The sequence below is a fragment of the Astyanax mexicanus genome, chromosome 14, assembly GCF_023375975.1.
Source record: "Astyanax mexicanus isolate ESR-SI-001 chromosome 14, AstMex3_surface, whole genome shotgun sequence".
Classification (NCBI taxonomy): domain Eukaryota; kingdom Metazoa; phylum Chordata; class Actinopteri; order Characiformes; family Acestrorhamphidae; genus Astyanax; species Astyanax mexicanus.
The window spans coordinates 7,947,736-7,968,147 of record NC_064421.1 but is presented as its reverse complement, the minus strand read 5'-3'; the positions used below and the strand labels follow the sequence as shown (position 1 = coordinate 7,968,147).

The 20,412-nt window shown below is 35.7% G+C and overlaps 1 protein-coding gene across 1 annotated transcript in view; it reads right to left on the bottom strand.

The window, feature by feature from the left end:
* Nucleotides 1-20,412, bottom strand: part of tdp1 (tyrosyl-DNA phosphodiesterase 1) — a 74,935-nt gene that overhangs the window by 44,289 nt on the left and 10,234 nt on the right. The window contains exons 7-12 of the mRNA XM_022673234.2: nucleotides 17,957-18,049; nucleotides 10,953-11,123; nucleotides 7,429-7,507; nucleotides 5,577-5,762; nucleotides 2,823-2,871; nucleotides 1,727-1,793 (exon numbers count right to left, since the gene is read on the bottom strand). Of these exons, the coding sequence (XP_022528955.2) occupies nucleotides 1,727-1,793; nucleotides 2,823-2,871; nucleotides 5,577-5,762; nucleotides 7,429-7,507; nucleotides 10,953-11,123; nucleotides 17,957-18,049 (645 nt within the window). The remainder of the gene's footprint in view (nucleotides 1-1,726; nucleotides 1,794-2,822; nucleotides 2,872-5,576; nucleotides 5,763-7,428; nucleotides 7,508-10,952; nucleotides 11,124-17,956; nucleotides 18,050-20,412) is intronic.

Here is a 20,412-nt window from a genome sequence, read left to right as displayed (position 1 = left end):
AAAAAGAAAGAGATAAAGTGGCAACAGTTAGATTAAAAATCAATAGTTTGGGAAAAGAGAGAGAAATAGAAAGACATGGGAAAAATGCAGTAAAGACAAAAATAGTATGTAAAAAAATAAAAGCAAGACATAATGTAAATATGAGTGGCAGCAAGTGAGAAAAAAAAATAGGAGGCGGCAGAAAAATAGAGCATGCAGAAAAGGGAGAAAAGAGAAACACAGAGAGAGAGAGAAAGAGAGAGAGGCAAAATACAAGACAGAAAGACAAGACAAAGACAGCAAGACAAAATGAAAAGGTGAGTGAGATGGTAAGAGAGTAAGAAGGAGCATGTGAGAGAGTCAGTGCAAAGGTGGGAGTGGGAGAGAGAGAAAGAAAAGTAAGTGCGAAACGAAACAGAGAGAAATGAAAGCAGAAGAAACAAGACAGAAAGAGAGAGCAATAGCAAGACACAATGTGAGAATGAGTGACAGTGAAAGAGGGGAAAAGAGAGAGAGAGAGAGAGAGAGAGAGAGAGAGAGAGAGAGAGAGAGATACACACAGTGGAATCAATACAAAGTTCAGTAGATTAAACATACAAAGAGAAAAAAAACAGAGGGGAAGAAGAGAGAGATAAAGGGGCAACAACAGAGAGATAAAAAATCAATAGTTTGAAAAGAGAACGACAAAAGAGAAAAAGCAAAGACAGAAATAGAAAGACATGGAAAAAATGCAGTAAAGACAAAAATAGTGCGTAAAAAAATAAAAGAGAGGTGACAGAAAAATAGAGTGTGTGGAAAAGAGAGAAAGAGATATAGAATGAGAGAGAGAGAGAGAGAGAGAGAGAGGGGAGACAGAAATAGGAAAAGAGCAGAGAAAGAAAAAGAGAGAGTGATAGAGAGGTGAAAAACAATAGAGTGTGTGGAAAAAAGAGCAGGAATGTGAGAAAGTGAGTGCAAGAGAGTGGGAGAGAAAGAAAAGGAAGAGCAACAGAGAGAAATTAAAGGCAAAAGAAACAAGACAGAAAGAGAGAGCAATAGCAAGACAAAATGTGAGAATGAGAGAGATAGATAGATAGATAGATAGATAGATAGATAGATAGATAGATAGATAGATAGATAGATAGATAGATAGAGAGAGAGCAGGAGCAAGACAGCACAAAAAGAGACAGGATAAAAACACAGCATGAAAGAGAGCAAAAGCAAGAGCAAACAGAAAAGGAGGAAAAAGAGGACAAAATAGAAAGAAAGGAGGGAAAGACATAGAAAAAGAGAGAGTGTTAAGAGAGTCATAAAAATAAGAGACAAGATATTTACTCAAGTGTTATTTAAATTTAACATTCATAATCTTAATTTACATTTGCAAGATAAAAATATACAGCATTATTTTACTTTCTCATATTTTAATTTAGAATAAAGATTTATTTATATGGATCATTTAGATTTTTTTTTTTTTTTTTTTTTTTTTTTTTTTACTTTGGGGGCATTAAGATTAAACGTTTGTTCACTGATAGACCATACCTAATTTCTTTTCCAAACTGTGACTTTCTATAAATAGCCCATTCACAGCCACTGGTCAATTTTATAATAGTGGGAAAGTGAATATATATATATATATAGAACCCCTTTTAAATTTCTCCAGAAAGACATTTATGGATTTGGAGAGCTCTTCAGAGAGGCTCTAAGCAGCTGTGGAGAGCTTTGAGTTTAAAGTACTTCTAAAAAACACGAGAAGATGTGGAGAACTCACTGGAAGTAAGAATGGAGCCAGAGCTGTCTCTGCGCTGTCTGTATACTGTAGGGCAACGAGCCTCCGGCTGCAAAGACACAAGACAAGAAATAAAGGTTATTCAATAAATGTCACATCCAGTGTCATTCTCAGTCTCATCTCAGGTATTTACATATGGCAACAAGATGTTTATATATAAGGGATATGAGATAACATAGCTCTTTCTGAATTAATAACAATATATTAAATTTTAGCAACATAATATACAGCTGTGAAAGTGCAATAAAAGTTGAATCTGAATCAGGGTCTGTGTGTTGATTGCATTGTATATACAGCGCCTGGCCAGAGAAAAAAAAGGGGTCACACACAACCTGATCCAAAGGTTCACATACTTTTTCCACCCTTACTCTGAAGGTTAACATGTTGTGTTCAATTAAACCATGCAAACATATAATTTTTTTGTGTGGTGTTAGTTTAAGCAGACTGTGTTTGTCTATTGTTGTGACTTAAATGAAGATCAGAACACATTTAATGACCAATTAATGCAGAAATACAAGTAAACCCAAAGGGTTCACATACTTTTTCTTGCATTTGTAAGAATAATATCACAGACAGGCAAAAATATGTATCTGCAAGCCAATGTAAAAAAAAAATTATATATATATATATATATATATATATATATATATATATATATATATATATATATATATATATATATACACACACACACACACATACATACATATATATATATATATATATATATACACACACATATATATTAGATTTTATTCCATGTCGTTTTTATTATATAGCATTTCTACTGTTTTATTCATCATTTTAAATTATACATGACCAAAGTCAAAGTATGTCAAAAAAGTGTTTTTATTTCTTTTTTTTCCTCATGACAATGACAAGATACTCATTAAAGATGGCTACTGCTACATTAATGTTTACATAAATATGCTATTACGAGAGTATTTTTAAAAATGTGTTCTGTGTTCATTTTGTTTGGTTTTGTTTTGGCCCAAAATGTTAATTTCACTGTATATCTAACACATTTTACTTTGTTACATTTTATTTCTAAATTCTAAGATAAGATGTGAAATAGTACCTGGGTATCCTTCTAAGCTGGTTCGAACATTGTCCACTGAAGGATAGACCTGGAGATCATTAAAAAAAAAAGAAAACATATATATTATTATTATCACAAAACCTCTGTATGAATTATTACTATTCACACAGACACAAACGCTGCTTATGAAACAGATGACTCTTCTTTGTGTGTGGGTCGGCTGTTGGGCGATTAAAGAAAATAAATGTATTTAGCCTCGCTGCTCAATTATGCCTCTACTTGAGGGATGTCCTGTGAAAAGACAGTGATTTGAATTCTCAACAATGACATTCATTCTGAGGAGAAGTAGTGCACAATAACAGAGTGCTGTATCAGGCTGGATGACACCATCTTCTCCAGTGAAGGCTCAGTGGGGTGCCCTACTCTTACCACTGACAGAATCCATTAGGAAAAATCCATCTGAGACTCCATCAGACATTTTTTAATCCAATTTCCAGAACTTCAATATTCCTTAATGCAGTTTGATTAGGTTTTTGTTGCTAGTTTGTGTTAAACTCCTCTTGGGAGCAGCTGATTACACTGGAGGTCAGGCTAACAGTGTGTCCTTGTGTTGTGTAAGTCCCCTTTTGTCTTGATGACCTCAAAACACTCAAAACACACATTTTTTTATGAAAAGGATGTAAATGAACTGCTACCCACACGTTAATTATCATGATTAATCATATGTTAAGACGCTTGCATTTCCATGTATTTCTGGGAGGAAGAAAAACAAACATGTAGTTTTTATATATTTCTAATTTTCTTCCATTCTTCTCCCCAATTTATGTGGTCAATTGTCCTACCCATTCAGCTGCTACTCAGCTGTACATCCTCCATAACACAAGGAGGGTGAAGAATAGCACACACCTCCTCCATCACATGGGAAGCCAATCACTGCCTCTTTTTTAAAAGTGATGTTGATGCAGCATTAAGGAGTAGCATCACAGTGCTCTCAGAGGAAAGCGCAGCGACTCGTTTCTGATACATCAGCTCACAGACGCAGCCTTGTGCTGATCGACATCACCCAAGGAGTGATGAGGGGAAAGAACACAATCAACCCACCCAGAGAGAGCAAGGCCAATTGTGCACTCTTAGGGCTCTGGCAGCTGATGGCAAGCTGCATGACTGGGATTTAAACCAGTGATCTCTCTGCACCCTAAATTAGAATTTCTTAATCTGCTGAGCAAATGCTGCAACTAGAGCATTAGTACTGAACACGAGAAAGCATAGACATAGAAACCTTAATGGAGAAAGAGAAAAAGAGACAGAGACAGAGAGCATGCGCGCAGTATATAAATACAGCTGTATTTTGAGAGGGTTTCATTTACTATACATACTTTGATTATTAGCAACTGAAACATAATACCTGCAAAAAAAATCACATGCCACTCTTGTTAATGTTAATCTTAAAAAGACAGAGTCTGACATTTTGAAAAGAAAATCCATGTGCTCTATTGGCTTTAATGATGCTTCACTGGACAGCCCAAGATGTCATCTCAACAGTATAGTAATATTAAAATAGTTTGCATAAACTGTGCCTGACTTATTGGTCTCATTGTAGTTTAGTATTAAGTATTAAAGACATCTAAACCATTGAGGGACACAATAAAAAACAGAAAAGTGTTAATCCTCCACATTAATCCCCTGATCTAAACCTGATGAACTGAGATGGTGATTTGAGGTGATTTAATTGGGATGAGCTGGAGCTTCACAGTGTGAAGGAAAAGCAGCAACTATTGTTCAGCACCTCCAGGAACTCCTTCCTTCAAGATGCTGAGAAAACTATTTTAGGTGACTCTCCCTCATGAAGATACTGAGATTAAAATTAAACCAAGAGTGTGCAGATCTGTCCTTAAAGATAAATGTGATACTCTAAAGAATCTTGAGTATAAAACTACAATATTCTGGTTTAACACTTTTAAACCAGAAAAAATGTGTCCAAACGTTTGACTGGTACTGTATATCCACTACAGTGGATAAAAATGAATTGCCAGTCCTCAGGAGGTAATAGGAGCAGTTTATAGTTCTGTAATTACAGACTGCAGTCCATCTGTTGCTCTGCATGCTCTGTTGCTCTGTACAGTTGATGGTACTGAGAAAACAAAACCAAACTAAAATTTAAAACAAAAATGGAAATGTAGGGAAATATTACGATAAATGATACAACATTTTTTTCCCTCATTAGAACAAATCAGTTAGTTCTCAATTCAGGAATGGGGAGTAATAGCTGCTCTTTTCTCTAATAAAAAGAGAAAACAGTTCAGCGGGAACTCGAGCACGCGCTGTACCTGGCACAGCTGTGATGTGATTTTGATTCCTCCTGCTAAACAGTGCCTCACTTTCCAGGTGTGCCACTCAAGGGCATAACAACATTTATTATAGCAAATAAAACACAGCTCCGATGGCTGGATTCGAGCTGGGGGGGTTATTTGGTTTGCATCAAGAGGCTGAGAGAGAATCAAATTTCTGCTTCTATGAATAGTAATAAATTGCAAACTGTGGAAAAAAAAAGAAATCGCTGCTGGTAGGAATTTGAGAAAAACAGAAATTGCCTGAGGCGAACACTCAAACTGCCTCATTCTGCTCTAATTAAATCGACAGAGACAACCAAGTGCTCATTTACACTAACGCACAGACGAGGTTAAAGGGGAAATGCTGGGCGTTTATCCGAACAGCTCTCCAGGCGTACGGACCGCGATCCTGAGAGGCTACAGCAGAAGCATGTGCACTGTGGAGTTACTGTGAATTACGTACCAGAAGCATCGGTGTGTCCGGACTGGATGATGAGCTCCCAGCCTTCCCTAGTGTCATCAGCGTTCGCTGGAACTCTGCTGCAAGCCATTTGGTCTTATCAATACCCATAGAGCCAATGCTGGAGAACTGACCAATCACTGGCCACTGCCCTGCATTCTGGACTGGGCATGTGTTTTCACTCAGCAACTGAAAACAGAAAGGTATGAGTATGAGAATATGACCACTTTTACCAAGTACATTCAACACACTGCCCTTTAAGTGAACTGGGTCTATATAGAGTACAGTCCAGGAAGTATTCAGAGAGTAATGCTATAACAGTGCGTATTATTGTTCTACAAATACATATAAAAAAGCATTGAGAAAATCACAATACTGATTTTAACATCCACATTTCATTTTTTCAACATAACTATGGTTTAAATGAGCAAAAGTACTGGAGAATGTGAATGATGGGTGTTTTTTTTTTTGCCTAGGCTTGCTCTGTTAGATGAATAATATTTAAAGAATGTCTTCTATTGGTTTGAGCCCTGGGTTTTTCCGGTAATAACAAGCCTGAAGTCTATGCTAACTACAGACTGGGGGACCTATCGCACATCCTGGTCAAGGCACGTCGTGATGTTCTTTGTTATCTTACACCCCATCAACAGTCTATTTTCCATGCCTTGCACCACAAAGCACCACGCTGTTAATATACGAACACGCCAAAGTCAGAGCACACCTGACTCTTAAAGGGAATGACTAATACATGACACACCCATAATTAATTAAGAGAATTAGTTCATGCCTTTTGTGGGTTTTAAATTCTGCAAGGCATATTTTGACGCCCTTACGATACCAAAGACACAGAGACATGCCCTAAATCCAGTTGCATGATATGCAATTGACCAGTGAGCTATAGATTGCTGAAATAGGGACCTCAGATTTGTATAAATTACATTCGTTTAGTGAGTGAAACCGTGCTCATCTGCTGCAGGTGGACTTCACTCAATTTGAAATGCAGCACACCAAAGCTATAAATTACCTCTTGTGGAGAAACTGCTAAATTAAACTGCAGTTTTCAGTTATTTTTTAGTCATTAAATAATGCTTGTTCAAAAGCAGTGTGTAAGACTGGTGGAGGAGAACATGCCCAGATGCATTATAACTGTGATTAAAAACCAGGGTTATTCCACCAAATATTGATTTCTGAACTCTTAAAACTTCATAAATTTGAACGTGTTTTCTTTGCATTTTTATGAGGTCTGAATGCTCTGCATATTTTTTATTATTTCAGCAATTTTTTGCAAATAAATGACAATATTCCTAAATTCCAAATTTAGGAATTTGGATTTTGTTTGTAGTTTATAGAATAAAACAACTATGTTCATTTTACTCAAACATATACCTATAAATAGCAAAATCAGGGAAACTGATTCAGAAACTGAAGTGGTGTCTTAATTGTTTCCAGAGCTGTATATAAATTCACAAATAAGGACATACTGTACATGTGGACATAATTACATTTAGACCAAATGCTGAATATGGATTGGATATGGAGTTTTTTCTAAAATCCAGTCTCTATTTTATGAAATGGAGCAGGGTAAAAGGTGAAGACACAGGCTGTAGAGAAAGTGCTGTGAATAGAAGAGGCTGTGAAAATTACTTTCTTTTCTTCAGCGGTCAGTGTGTCACTCTTCTATTCTGTTCCACGTGAGGAGCAGAGCTACTGAACAAAAAGCAGAATGATTGGCCCTGGTAAACAGCATTTTCCCATTTCTTTAATACTGATCTGTTCCCTTTTCTTTTCTTCCTTTCTCCCCAGTCTTAGGAACTCAGCGTCTTTTCAGATGGCCAGGGTCACAGAAGTCTCTAACCTTGCGCAGTTTCAGATGACCCCATTTCTCCATGTCACATCCCACGAACCTCCCTGGAGTGGAACCAATCAGGTAGATCCTGCAAAATAATAAGTCTAAATGAGATTAATGACTGCAAATGACTGTGATTCATGTATTCCTGGAGTGGAGCTAATACGGCCGAGCCTTAATAAAATGCACTTCATAATCTAATTACTGCAGAAACTCATGAGTTTGTCTGTGAAACCAATGAACACATTTATATGAACTTGAATAGTCTGATAATGGGAAAATTCAGAGATTACATGAGTTCATCAATAATCAGACTTTTGCTTTGAAGCCAGTCAATAAACTCACAGAATAAGATGTGACAAACATCACATAAAACCCAAACTTTACGCTGCAGCCTTTTTTTAACCCCTTAACAGTTCTTGGCCTGTATATGGGATACATGTGAAAGTAATACAAATCCCTTTATCTCTGCAGTAAAATATGTTATTCACATTTTGAAAGGTTTGTATTGTACTCTTAATACACTTATTATTTTAAATCAGTTTTAAGAGGATTCAGCCACAAATTCTGCATGATTAAAAATAGATAAAAACTAGAAACCAGTCAATAAACAAAAGGCTTATAGGACAATGAAACCAAAATTGGCTCTATGATAATAAACTTATATTGAATAAGAAGAAGTCTTGTTGCATGTTGTTTGGTATGCAGCATGGTTCTCCTAATTTAAGGGATCTACATATTTATTTTGATGATGGATCACCTCTTGAAAAAGTTGATTCATTTAAATATCTTGGTCTTTGGGTTGACTCTGAATTTTCCTTTAAACCCCATGTTGACTATATTATTAAAAAAACATATGGTTGTTTGAGTTCACTTTATCGAGCAATTAATTGTTTTACGTTTCATATTAGAAAAAGATTGGTTTCTCAATTAATTTTACCTATTATTGATTATGCTGATATAGTTTATATGAACACCTCTGAAATTCACTTAAGACCTCTTAATGTTGTGTTTAACTCTTTGTGTAGGTTTGTTTTGAGATGTCCATATAGAACTCATCACTGTTTTATGTTCGAATCAATTAATTGGTTGCAACCTAAATCTAGAAGACAATATCACTGGGTACAGTTTATTTTTAAATGTATTTATTTGGATTGTCCACCCTACTTAAAACAGTTTTTTGTTCTATTTAAATCTTCTTATTCTCTTCGGCATATGCAATATCCTTTTTTCTTTGTTCCTAGAATCTCTAAAGAAGTAGGGCGAAGGTCTTTTAATTACAAAGCTCCTTCTGACTGGAATAATCTTCCTTTTTCTTTAAAAAAATTAACTTCACTTCACTGCTTCAGGAAATGTTTATTTTCTTATCTTAAAACTACGTGTTTATGTTTTTAATTTATTTATTTATATATATTTTTCTGTTGTTTGTACTGGTATTAAAATAAAAGTACCGATTGATGTTATATTTGTTATATATGCAATGTTATATTTTTTTTCATCTTAAAACAACTCTGTTTCTTAATTGTTTTCAGTTATCTGTATTGGAATATTATAAGTATAGAGTGATGTAATTTGATAAGTTGAGTTCTGGTGGAAAGTGAGCTGTATATGTATGTGCAATGTATGTTTAGTGTGTAAATGTTTTTTTTTTTTTTGCTTGTTTGTTTTGTGTATGTATTTATAGGACCCCCTTGAAAATGAGATGTCACATCTCAAGGGGCTATCCTTTCAATAAATTCAATAAATTCAAAAAAAAAATTCAAAAAAAAAATTCATTTGTATTTAGGAAAATATCATTATATTTCGAAAGCTGCAGATTATATCTATATTTTCCATTTTTTATTACAATTACAATTAAGAACTTAAGTAATGTTTCTTGTTAACATGAAACTTGTGTAATAACAGGCAGAAATTTGACAAAAAAGGTGGCATTTTAAAGGGTTAACACATCAATCCACAATATAAACATCATCTATTTAAATCCTTCAGTCTTGCAGGTGCTGTGTTAAACAATGCTCACTTATTTCCTCCTGTATTTACTAATGTGCAGACTGAGACATCCCAAAATACTCTGCTTAAGAGTTTACATTATGAATGCACTGAAAATATTTACATGTTAATACTTCATGCATTAATTACAAAAAATAAAGTGCTTACCATCATTTATCACACTTGGTATGAATTTCCTACCTCTTCCCAATCTGGCTACTTTCCAGCTAAACAGGGGAAGCTGTACAGGGCTAATTAAGCTAGCTGTATGTTTGTTTCTCTCTCACTTTACATTTCACTTACATGTGACTTGAGTATCACTATTTATGATTTATGAACTGCTTATGCACATTTAAGGGTGTTTCCACATCTGTAGTTGGTTTCTCTGGTCCAGATCAGTTGATGAGTTTGTTTATTTGGAGTGTTTCTTCCTCTGTTTGGTTTGGTTTTACACAGGCATAAACCTAAACGCACCAAAATGCGCACCAATAAACCACGCAAGCAAATCGTCCCCTCTGATTGGTCAGAGCTGTCTGGAGCAGGAGCAAGAACGTAAATATAGCGAGAAGATTCTGAAGCTTCTTTATCACCGAAGATGTACACGTAGTAAACATAGTTGCGCGGCTAAGAGCAGTGAATGCAGCACATACCGCACGTGTAAACAGCGTGGACCAGCAGAGTCAGTGTTTGTTCAGGGCTGTGGTAATTAGCATTATCTGGCTAATATATCTGAATAAACTGCGCCTTATTAGCAGTTTAGCTTTAAAAAAAAGTATATTCGATAGCTAGGACGGATTGAGAACAGATGATGTTCTCACCACAAGCGAAACGCTCTGTTTTAGGTCCGGTTGCTTTGATTCACATCTGAGTGCAATTACTGTTTTAACACCTGGTCAACTGAACTGCACTAAGGGTACTGGTTTTAACCGGAACAAACAGTGTTGGTGTGAAAACGCCAAAAAAGTGCATTTATGACTGAAATAGCATTGCTGAGGTAAATTCATGATTAGAATAGCACTGCTGTGGTAAATGTATTGTCCTTTGCTGTTTTTTCTGTTGGAATATTAAAATGTTAAGTGCTCAATAAACATTTTAAATGATCATAAATTGTAATTGCTTTTTATTTTGAAAAGCAAGATGAAAAATATTTAGACTATAACATTTTATTTAAAAAAAGTGGCACATTTAATGAAAATCTTTAAAAAATGTTTTGGCTGAAAATGTTCTTTTTTATTTTAGTGCAACCCTATTTAAGAGTATACATGGGCTAATAAATCTGATATTTGAGCTAAAATTCTGCTCAGATTTCTAAATCTAAATAATAAAAATATGACATTTACTATACAATGCTGTTAATTGATTAGATCAAATAATTGTGTGAATCCTATCATGATTGGATCTCTAAGTGCATATAAATGCTCTTACTATTCACGAGTCTCTGGAGTGGAGCTAATGCGGTACAGCCTTCAAAATCACAGAGAGAATTCAAGCAACACTGTTCAGTCTAACCCAGCTGAGGTGAAAAGTAGAGCACTGTGTTTCACCTGGTTTCTGACAGATCGTGCTCTTTGATGCGCTCGATCCACTCAGCCAGCTCAGGGGCTCGATATGCCCTCAGGTATTCCAGCAAATCTCGTTTGAAGTGGGTGGGAGACTCTCCTGCAGTCTCTGGGCTTCCCTCAGGTAACCTGGAGTATAGAGGACTCATCCACAGTCTGTAAGACACAAAGGTAAGATGTTTAGTTGTGATGGAAACATTCCCTCCTATTGTGCCAGATAGCAATATAATGAGAACTGTGAGAGTCGTCAAATTGGGTTTAAATCCCACGGTTCAAGAACAAGGGCCATGTTTTTAATAGTTCATTCCAATGACCGCATATAAGATTGACAGAAATGAAATGCTTAGTAATAAAACAGCTCCGCTCAATTTTAATCTTATTTTTCCACTATAAACAGTCTTTCCATCTCCAGTGTCGAGTTTTGATGTCTAAATATTGACCTAAAATGTAGAAGGAAAAAAAAAAAAAAAAGATTAAATTAGAAGGGGTGAGTCCAAACTTTTGACTGGTACTGTAGGAGAAATATTCATATTCCACCTTAATTTTTTTTTTTTTTTTACAATAAAATTTTTATCCCACCCTTTCAGCTGCTGGTCAGCTGTATATCCCCTATAACTAGTGATGCCACAGATTAAGGAGGGTAAAGACTAGCACATGCCTCCTCCGATACATGTAAACTCAGCCACTACTTTTTTTTTTTAACTGCTGCTGATGCAGCATTACCGAGTAGCATCACAGCACACTCGGAGGAAAGCGCAGCGACTCGGTTCTGATACATCAGCTCACAGGTGCCTTGTGCTGATCGACATCACCCATCAGCCATCTACCCATCTACCCACCCAGAGAGAGCAAGGCCAAATGTGCATTGTGCTCCTTCGGGGCTCTGGCAGCTGATGGCAAGCCGAATGACCAGGATTCAAACCAGCAATCTCCCAATTACCGTGACAGCATTTTAGACTGTTGGACTACTCAGAGCCCCCGTATTGTAATTATTTTTATTTAATCCAGTTATATGAGGCACGATGTCAGTAGGTAAGGCTATTATCTGTAATTGCAGGTTCTGATACATCAGCTGACAGACACAGCCTTGTGCTGATCGACATCACCCTAGGAGTGATAAGGGGAAAAGAGCACCATCTTCTGTAGCCACCCAGAGAGAGCAAGGCCAATTGTGCATTGTGCTCTCTCAGGGCTCTGGCAGCTGATGGCAAGCTGCATGACCAGGATACAAACCAGCAATCTCCCAATCACAGTGACAGTGTTTTAGACTGTTGGACTACTCAAAGCCCCCGTATTGTAATTATTTTATTTAATCCAGTTATATGAGGCACGATGTCAGTAGGTAAGGCTATTATCTGTAATTGCACTTAAGCCTATACAACCGGCTGAGCTGAGATAATGCTTAAATGAACATTGTTTAGAGTCTGAGGTATTGAATCTCGGTGGGAAAAGCTCTGCATGCTAAATTTCAGTTTGAAAAGTAAAAGTACTTATGACTGGCGCTGAACTGGGGCTTGACAGACCTATTATAGCCGCTCTCCAGGGTTTTTTCAGAGCAGATCAATATGGACTGGCATTGGTGCTATTAAAAAAAAAAAAAAAAAGAAGCAGAAAAGCCCTTTTATGGTGGACCTGGGGGAGAACCCGACAGCTATATGAATATCAACGAGCGCGAGGACGAGGCTGGAATAATGAAAAGACACGTGGGATCAGATGCAACCTGATGGGGGAACAGCAGGACGTTAATGAGATTCACTGCCGGTCTTTGTGTGTAATGTCTGAAGATGAGGGAGATGTGGAAAACAGACATGAAGCATACGCTGAGCATGCCTTCAACACGGCAGGAGTGAGAGAACAGAGAGGAATGTGAGCTTCAGAACAAGCTAAATCAGCACAAACGGAGATAAAGGTCAGCAAAAATTCAAAGTTTAAAATTTAATAAATAATACAAATAACACAAATGCACACACAATACAAACATGTTTAATATCAAACACAAGTCTTACATTTGTACTATATTTGGTGTTTATCTGTCTATTTACAAAAATAACAAATGTATTTTCTATTTTCTAAGATAAGATAATACTAGATAACATAAGATAACGTAAGATAAGATGAGATAATCCTTTATTAATCCCGCAAACGGGGAAATTTGCTGTGTTACAGCAAAGGAAGAGCACAGGAAGCATGAATATACAAGCAATATATAAAACTGAAAAAATATTGCACATTAAGCTTATAGCACATGATGGTGGTAAACATACTAATAATGGTGAAAAAGAAAATACAGCCTAAAATACAGTATAAAGAAATACAGGACTTTTTACAGATTTTATACACTAAAGATTATTTTGATTAATAACCTGGTTATTATTGTTTTTGAGTAGTCGATTAATCAACTAGTTTATTTCTGCCAAAACAATGCCTCTGCCTCAAAACAATAGGAACAGCTGAACGTGGGATTCCGATGCCCTGCAAATGTCCAGAAGATTGTCTTAAAATGTGGAAAGTGCTGCTATTTAGTGAGTAGCTGTGTGATCTGTTGTGTTTGAGTCCTTTTGGAGACACAGGCCGAATTAAGTTTAAACTGTGTTTCTGTTCCCTGTACTTTGTGCAGTGCCACAAATTAAAGATTAGTTAGCAATAAAAAAATTGTATAGTTGTATAATCGTTGCAGCCCTACATGTAAGCACATTATATTAAACCATTTCTCACAGCCATAATTATTATTATTTTTTTTTTTTACAAAAACTGACATGAGGAAGAGTACATTGGTTAGAGGTTAAAAAAAAAAAAACTTTCAACAGTCCTAATCAGCATTTAACCCTTGTGTGGTGTTCGGGTCACATTTATACACATTTATATGTTTGTTTGGCCAGTATGTTTGGCCAAGGGCTAATAAACATTGCTTCATTTGTAAATTTGAAACTAAACAAATGTTCTACTCATATTTTGAGTTTAATTCATTTTCTTTTACATTTTATTAAAAAACTAATAAAAAAAGAGTAGCACTTTTTGAAAGAAATGTAACATAAGAAAGGTAAAGGGAAAATATTAACCATGTAAGCTGTTTATATTGCTTGCAATTTAGGTGAAGCGAGCATGTGTAAAGCATTTTAATGTAAAATTGCTTAATTTTGCTGAATTAAATACAAGTAACAAAGTAAACGAGTAACAAAAAATATGAACACCACACAAGTGTTAAAAACGTTTGCTGTTGACTACTTCAACTGTATTTATTTTCTTATAGACTGCACAATTTTATTTAATAATTAACTGTATTTCTGTAATTTACTAAGCTTTTCTTCATTTCTTACTATATTACAAAAATGATCTTACTGATTATTCCAAATATAATATTCCTTTTTTAGTACAGTAGAGGTGGGTGATTTGCCCCCAAAATAATATCACAATATTTCATGTTATTTTCACGATAACAGTACTCTTGGAGATATGACAAAACACTGAATTTAAAAAAGAAATATTTAAAGAATACACTACTACAAAAAAATTAAAATAAAATTTTATTATTGCGTAAGATATGATATGGCACACCCCTAACTGAGATATTACAAAAATACAAGAATTTTATCAGATTTATAACAGAAGTCAATGATCTAGAATATAATGATATTAATAATTCACTCCAAATATCTCCATATATACAGGATTAAAGTAAAATAAATGATACTAACAGATATATTATAATCTATCTCTGGTAGATGTATAATAGGAAATGAGAACAGTGTGAATTTTAATTTTGCTAAAAAAAAAAACGTAGTACCTTGATGTGATAATTAGGGGTGGGTGATATGGCACCATATTTCAGGGTATAATATTGTTTATTATATTCAAAAATATTGGCGATGTTATTAAAGATCACTTCCCTGCTAAATGTGCTTTTGTCTTGAACTTCTATGGTCTTTATTGCTAATGTATCATCTTTATTTGTAAGTCACTTTGGATAAAAGCGTCCACTAAATGTTAAAGTAATGTAATAAATAAAAGTCCTATTTTAAATAATCAGTTATGCATTTATATTATATTAAATGGATATGGTTTAAAGATAAAATATTTTTAATGTATGTTTTTACTTTCTCTTTACTAGAGACACCCCGTTTTCATTTCATTTTGTATTTAAGTGAACATTCCCCTTATATCCTGAGCTATTCTTCTGTACTGTATGTTATTTGTATTTGTATTGTTTTCCTGTATGACCTTCCCACAGTTCTCTGAGAGATGCTGAACTCTCTGACACAAGAAAATAAACACAATATCCTGAACTTCTCTCAGCTCAACACCATCTGCCAAGAGGGCAAACCTAAAATAGTTCTGTATGTAGGTTAGCCATTAGTGCTCTGTCCCCACAATATGGACAAGATGATAGATTGTGTTCGCAATCTGACAAAACAGATCTGAGGCCATCCATATAAACAGCCATTTATCAGAGCCATCAAACGCCTCACAGATATAATATACCGTACAGCTGCAGACTGAGGTACTGAGTACTGAGGCTGCTCTCAATGCACTACACGCACTATAAAGTCCTATAAAGTAGAGTTTTCATAAGCAGATCCTAAAGCCCTTAAAACCGCTGAGAACCGGAATATGAGATATCTTTCTAATTATGCTATTCTGGCTCCTCAGGGTACAAAGTATGCCTTATACATTTTTAAATTTTCTAATAAACATTTGGGGCCCTATTTTAGTGATCTATAGTGCACCATTAAATTGCGTATTATGCAGCTTGATTCAGAGCGTGTTGGTAAAAAAAAGAAGATTCAAAAGGCATGAACTAATTCTCTTAATTAATCATGGGTGTCCTGAACGTAAATAAACCAAAAAATCTGCCAGTTGCTGTTTCCTTTAAGAGGCAGGTGAGCTCTGACTTTGGCACGTTTGTATCTTAACAGCGCAACGCTTTGTACGTCTCAGCAGAGGATACTGACCTGCATGTTCACGCTGTGAGGATATGCCAGGAGCTCATTTAAAGGAACAGTAATGTTATTTTATTCTTTATTCTGTTTATTGTTGAGTTCAAATTTGGGTTTGTGCTCTGCAGCTGAAATAGAAATAGGATCTGATGACTGACTGTTTTCAGGGTTTTATTCAGTCAGTGGAGCACTTGTTTTTTCCACCGCCAAAATAGAAACACGCCAGAAATTTACCTGAACACACCTCACTTCCAGACCACCATGCCAATCAGTGTAGATTTATTCCTAAACTCCAACGCTATTTTAATGGCGGAGTGTAAGAGCAAAGAACATAGGGCCCCTGAATAACAAAAAAAATTGAAATAGCAGCATTAAACAGTTGAGTGTTGATTTTTTTGTGTGATTAAAGTGTATTTTTAGCTCATTTGGATTTAATTGGTGTTTAGTTAGTTTAGAGTGTTTTGTATATGTCAATGTTAACCTAAAAATGAATATACAGCAGAGTTTTAATTAAATATTAATAATTTATTATTTTAGGCACATCTTCTAGAGAGAACAAGACATACGCACCAACCTCATACCCTCATAATTACAGACTAAAAAAAAACTATAGAATCTACTCAATACATTTCAAACAACAATTTGCACTCACTTTGTTCAATTAAACAGCTGAGACTCACTGCCATGACATAAAACTTAATTTTCCTATTGGCTCCCGGGATCATTTATTTGCATAACTGTCATGTCACCCAACCCTAACTCACCATCAGTATGCAGTCATACCCTCCAGGCCATCACTTAAGTATTAAGTTATATATTTTATAATGGTTGTTTTTTCCTAACCACAGGCTGTGTAGGCTATAAGAGCATGTTACCATTTTCTGTACTATACTGTAAAGTGTGACGTAGTGCTGGCAATTCACTGAGAACTACTGTGTAGAAACACTGTGCTGGAATATATTTCAACACCCCTCCTTATTAAATGTTTTTTTTTTCTTTTTTGTTTTTATTATTTTCGACATTTTCGTTTAATATTGAGATATCAATTCTATGAAGCAACACAAATGCAATTATAGGAAGTAAACGAAAGAAAAGTGCTAAACAAGCCAAAATATGTTAAATAGAAGAAAAAGAAACTGCTAAATGTGGCCCAGATGACTCTACTGGACCATGCAAAAAGTTATCCTTATGTTTTGAAGAAAAAAAAAACAAAAAAACAAGTGGCTCCTAATTTAACTATATTTTAACTGAGGTGACAAATACGTTACATTTCAAAAGAATTTGATTTATTTAACAGATAATCTTAAAGTTTTTGAGAAAATGTGGTACCTATTTATTTCTTACTTGAAAGGTAACTGAATGGAAAGGCACTGGACATGCACAGCAACCAGGGGAGGAAGAGGGTTATGATTGTTGATTATGAACAGTATATTCATAATATTATATATATATATATATATATATATATATATATATATATAGGGAGGTTATGGAGTATATTACAAATTTAATAATTGATGCCACAAATCAATACCATATTGATACAATATATCAAAATATCAATATATTGCCCCACTCCTAGATGCAAAACGATATGGCACATCCCTAAAAATGTGTTCCCAGAAGCTTCAAATTGATTAAAAATAAAAAAGGTCCTCAGCTGCCTGAATTCCCTCTATCTGTTGAATAATAAACATCAGCAGATGCTTTAAAGTGTGATTGATTTATTCGGATTCAAGGCTCTGTCCTCTTCGATTAAAACCTATTTGGAGTAAATCAGCTTCATTTCAATTTCCTGAAAGCATCTGCTCGCCAGGTTGTCATGGCAACTGAACAAAAATGTTTAGGGCCTCCAAATACAAAAATACCTTTTTATGAAATCTGACAACAAAACACTTCAAAGAGATCATAATAACAGAAAAAAAACAAAAAAACACTTACATCATCGAGTGTGGCCGAGCACATCGCTAATTAATTAATTCCTGTTCCCACTTTATCATCTAAGTGTTTAATAAGAGAGAGAGCACATGCAGCCGAGACGGCGGCCGGTCTTACCCCTGGGTCTTCTGATACCAGTCAGCCTGGATCATGTTTGATGTCAGAATGACGACTCTGAATCCTTCCTCATACCACAACAGCATCATCTTCCTGGAAGCAGAACAGTGACTCAGATCTCAAGTGCTTAGAGAAACAAAATCATCCTAAAATGCAGAAGAGCTAGCAGATATGGTTCTTTTATTAATAGGTTAAAAGATTAATGGATAATAGGCAGCTTACTTAAAAAGTTTTCGGGAAAAAAAAGAGAAATTTCTATGGAAAACGCTATGCAATACTCATAGAGTGATCTATTTTAAGTATTTATGTCTTACAACCAATGAAAACCCAAAAATCCGTGTCTCAGAAAATTAAAATGTTATATAAGACCAATTGATACTATTGGCAGTGTGTGCAGTGTGCCAAGTCCTGCTGGAAAATGAAATCCACATCTCCATAAAAGTTGACAGTAGCAGAGAGAAGCATGAAGTGCTGTAAGATTTTAAGGGAAAACAAAACTGCACTGACTTTAGACTTGATAATAAAACACAGTGGATCAACACCAGCAGATGACATGTCTCTCCAAACCATCACTGATTGGTGGAAACTTCACACTAGACCTCAAGCAGTTTGGACTGTGTGTCTCTCCACTCTTCCTCCAGAATCTGCTCCCTTGATTTACAAATGAAATGTAAAATGTACTGATGATCAGTGATGGTTTGGAGAGACATGTCATCTGCTGGTGTTGATCCACTGTGTTTTATCATAAGTTTATTCTGCTTTGGTTTGAGCAACTGTCTCTACTGTCCATGGAAGACTTTCTACAATATTTTGGAGCTTTGGTACGAGAATCTGACGGCATTTAGCAACAAGTGTGTAAGTGAGGTCTGGATGTTGGATGATGATTTCTACGCCATCTGACATTCAAAAATCACAAAAGTACTGGATGGCAATAGGCATGCTTTAAATAGGTTCATGTTTTTGCTCTTACTCTGGTAACACTTCTCTGAACAGGAGGACTGAACAAGCTGTGTGTTCATAACCCCAATGTCAAAAAAGTCGGAAAATGTAAGCAGTAATAATAAAAACAGCTTCAATAAGAGCAATTTTCTGTTGGCAGTTCCCAACTTTTTGAGATGTGTTGCTCCCATCAATGGGCTAAACGAGTTGTCAACATCTGATGTGTATATTGTACTTAGCGTCCCAACTTTTCTGGAAATGGGGTTGTACATTTGCACATCTTTGTCAGCAGTACAAGGAGTGTCCACAGACTTCAGATCATATAGGAATAAAGCCTGGTTCTAGACTATATTTTCAATTTAATTGAATCTCCATGTGCTATGTAGTACAAAAATAGGCCTAATTCCTGAAATACGAAAAAATATATAAGTCAAAGGCACTCTGTTGGGGAAAAATGATTAAAAAGCCTTTAATGTGTCAAGTCAATTAAATTAAAAAACATTTAGGCCAACGCATTGCGGCCATCTTGGCCTTTTTCAGGGCATGAAACAAACAAAAAGGACAGATTCACAATTCTAATACTTCTTGTAGTGCTTCAGCCTATTTTTTTTCTTTGTCTCTGGGATTAATCCCTGTCTGGGAAACATAATGCCCCACAGTGGGTACTATTATCATCACAAAAAGTTGAGAAATTGAGAAAACCAATACCCAAAAAAAAAACAAAAAAAAAAAAAAACTAAAAATCTAAGCAAATAAAACATGCAAATTTATGGCCTTTTATGGCTTTTGCGTTAAACGTTTTTTTCCTGGAAATGTGATAAATAAATGTTTCTCCATCAGAGAGCAAGATGCAGGTATAATCCGTCTGAAAACAGACTGAACTCAGCAGCCTGACGCAGGTGTGTGAGAGAGATCATGGCATTAATGTTTTATTTACTTGATTAAGAGGCAGGCAATCCGCTCAATCCACCCTAGCCCGCTCCTGCTCCCTGATCCTGAATAAAACATGCCCAGCCTTCCACGAGTAAACCAGGAGCGTACGACATTAATATTCAGCGCTGTCTGTGTTTAACAACTACTTCATACTCATTCAAACCAGTGCGGCTGTTCGGCTGGACCCCGGCGCGGGGGCGCAGGTTAAACTCTCTCCTGGTGTTTTTCAGGAGTAGATTTGGTGATACTCGCCGTAATCAGGACTACCAGGTGCTGATACAGAACACACAGCTGAGTGTGGCACAAATGCAAAGACTTGTGTGTTAGAAACTGCTGCAAATCAATTTCAATCTCACTCAGGAATGTGGATGAATATAAATTGCATTTCACAGAATCTCCTGAATTGAACTGAGTGAATGAAATGGACTGGACTAAACCTGGTAAATAAATATCAGTCTGGGGATGACCGAAGCTGCTCTGAGGATTAGGAGGGTTTAACCCTGAATACGGGTTAATACAATATAATCATATATTATGAGTGATGCTGAGTTCCCCATTTTCCAGATCTTACGGGCACTTACACA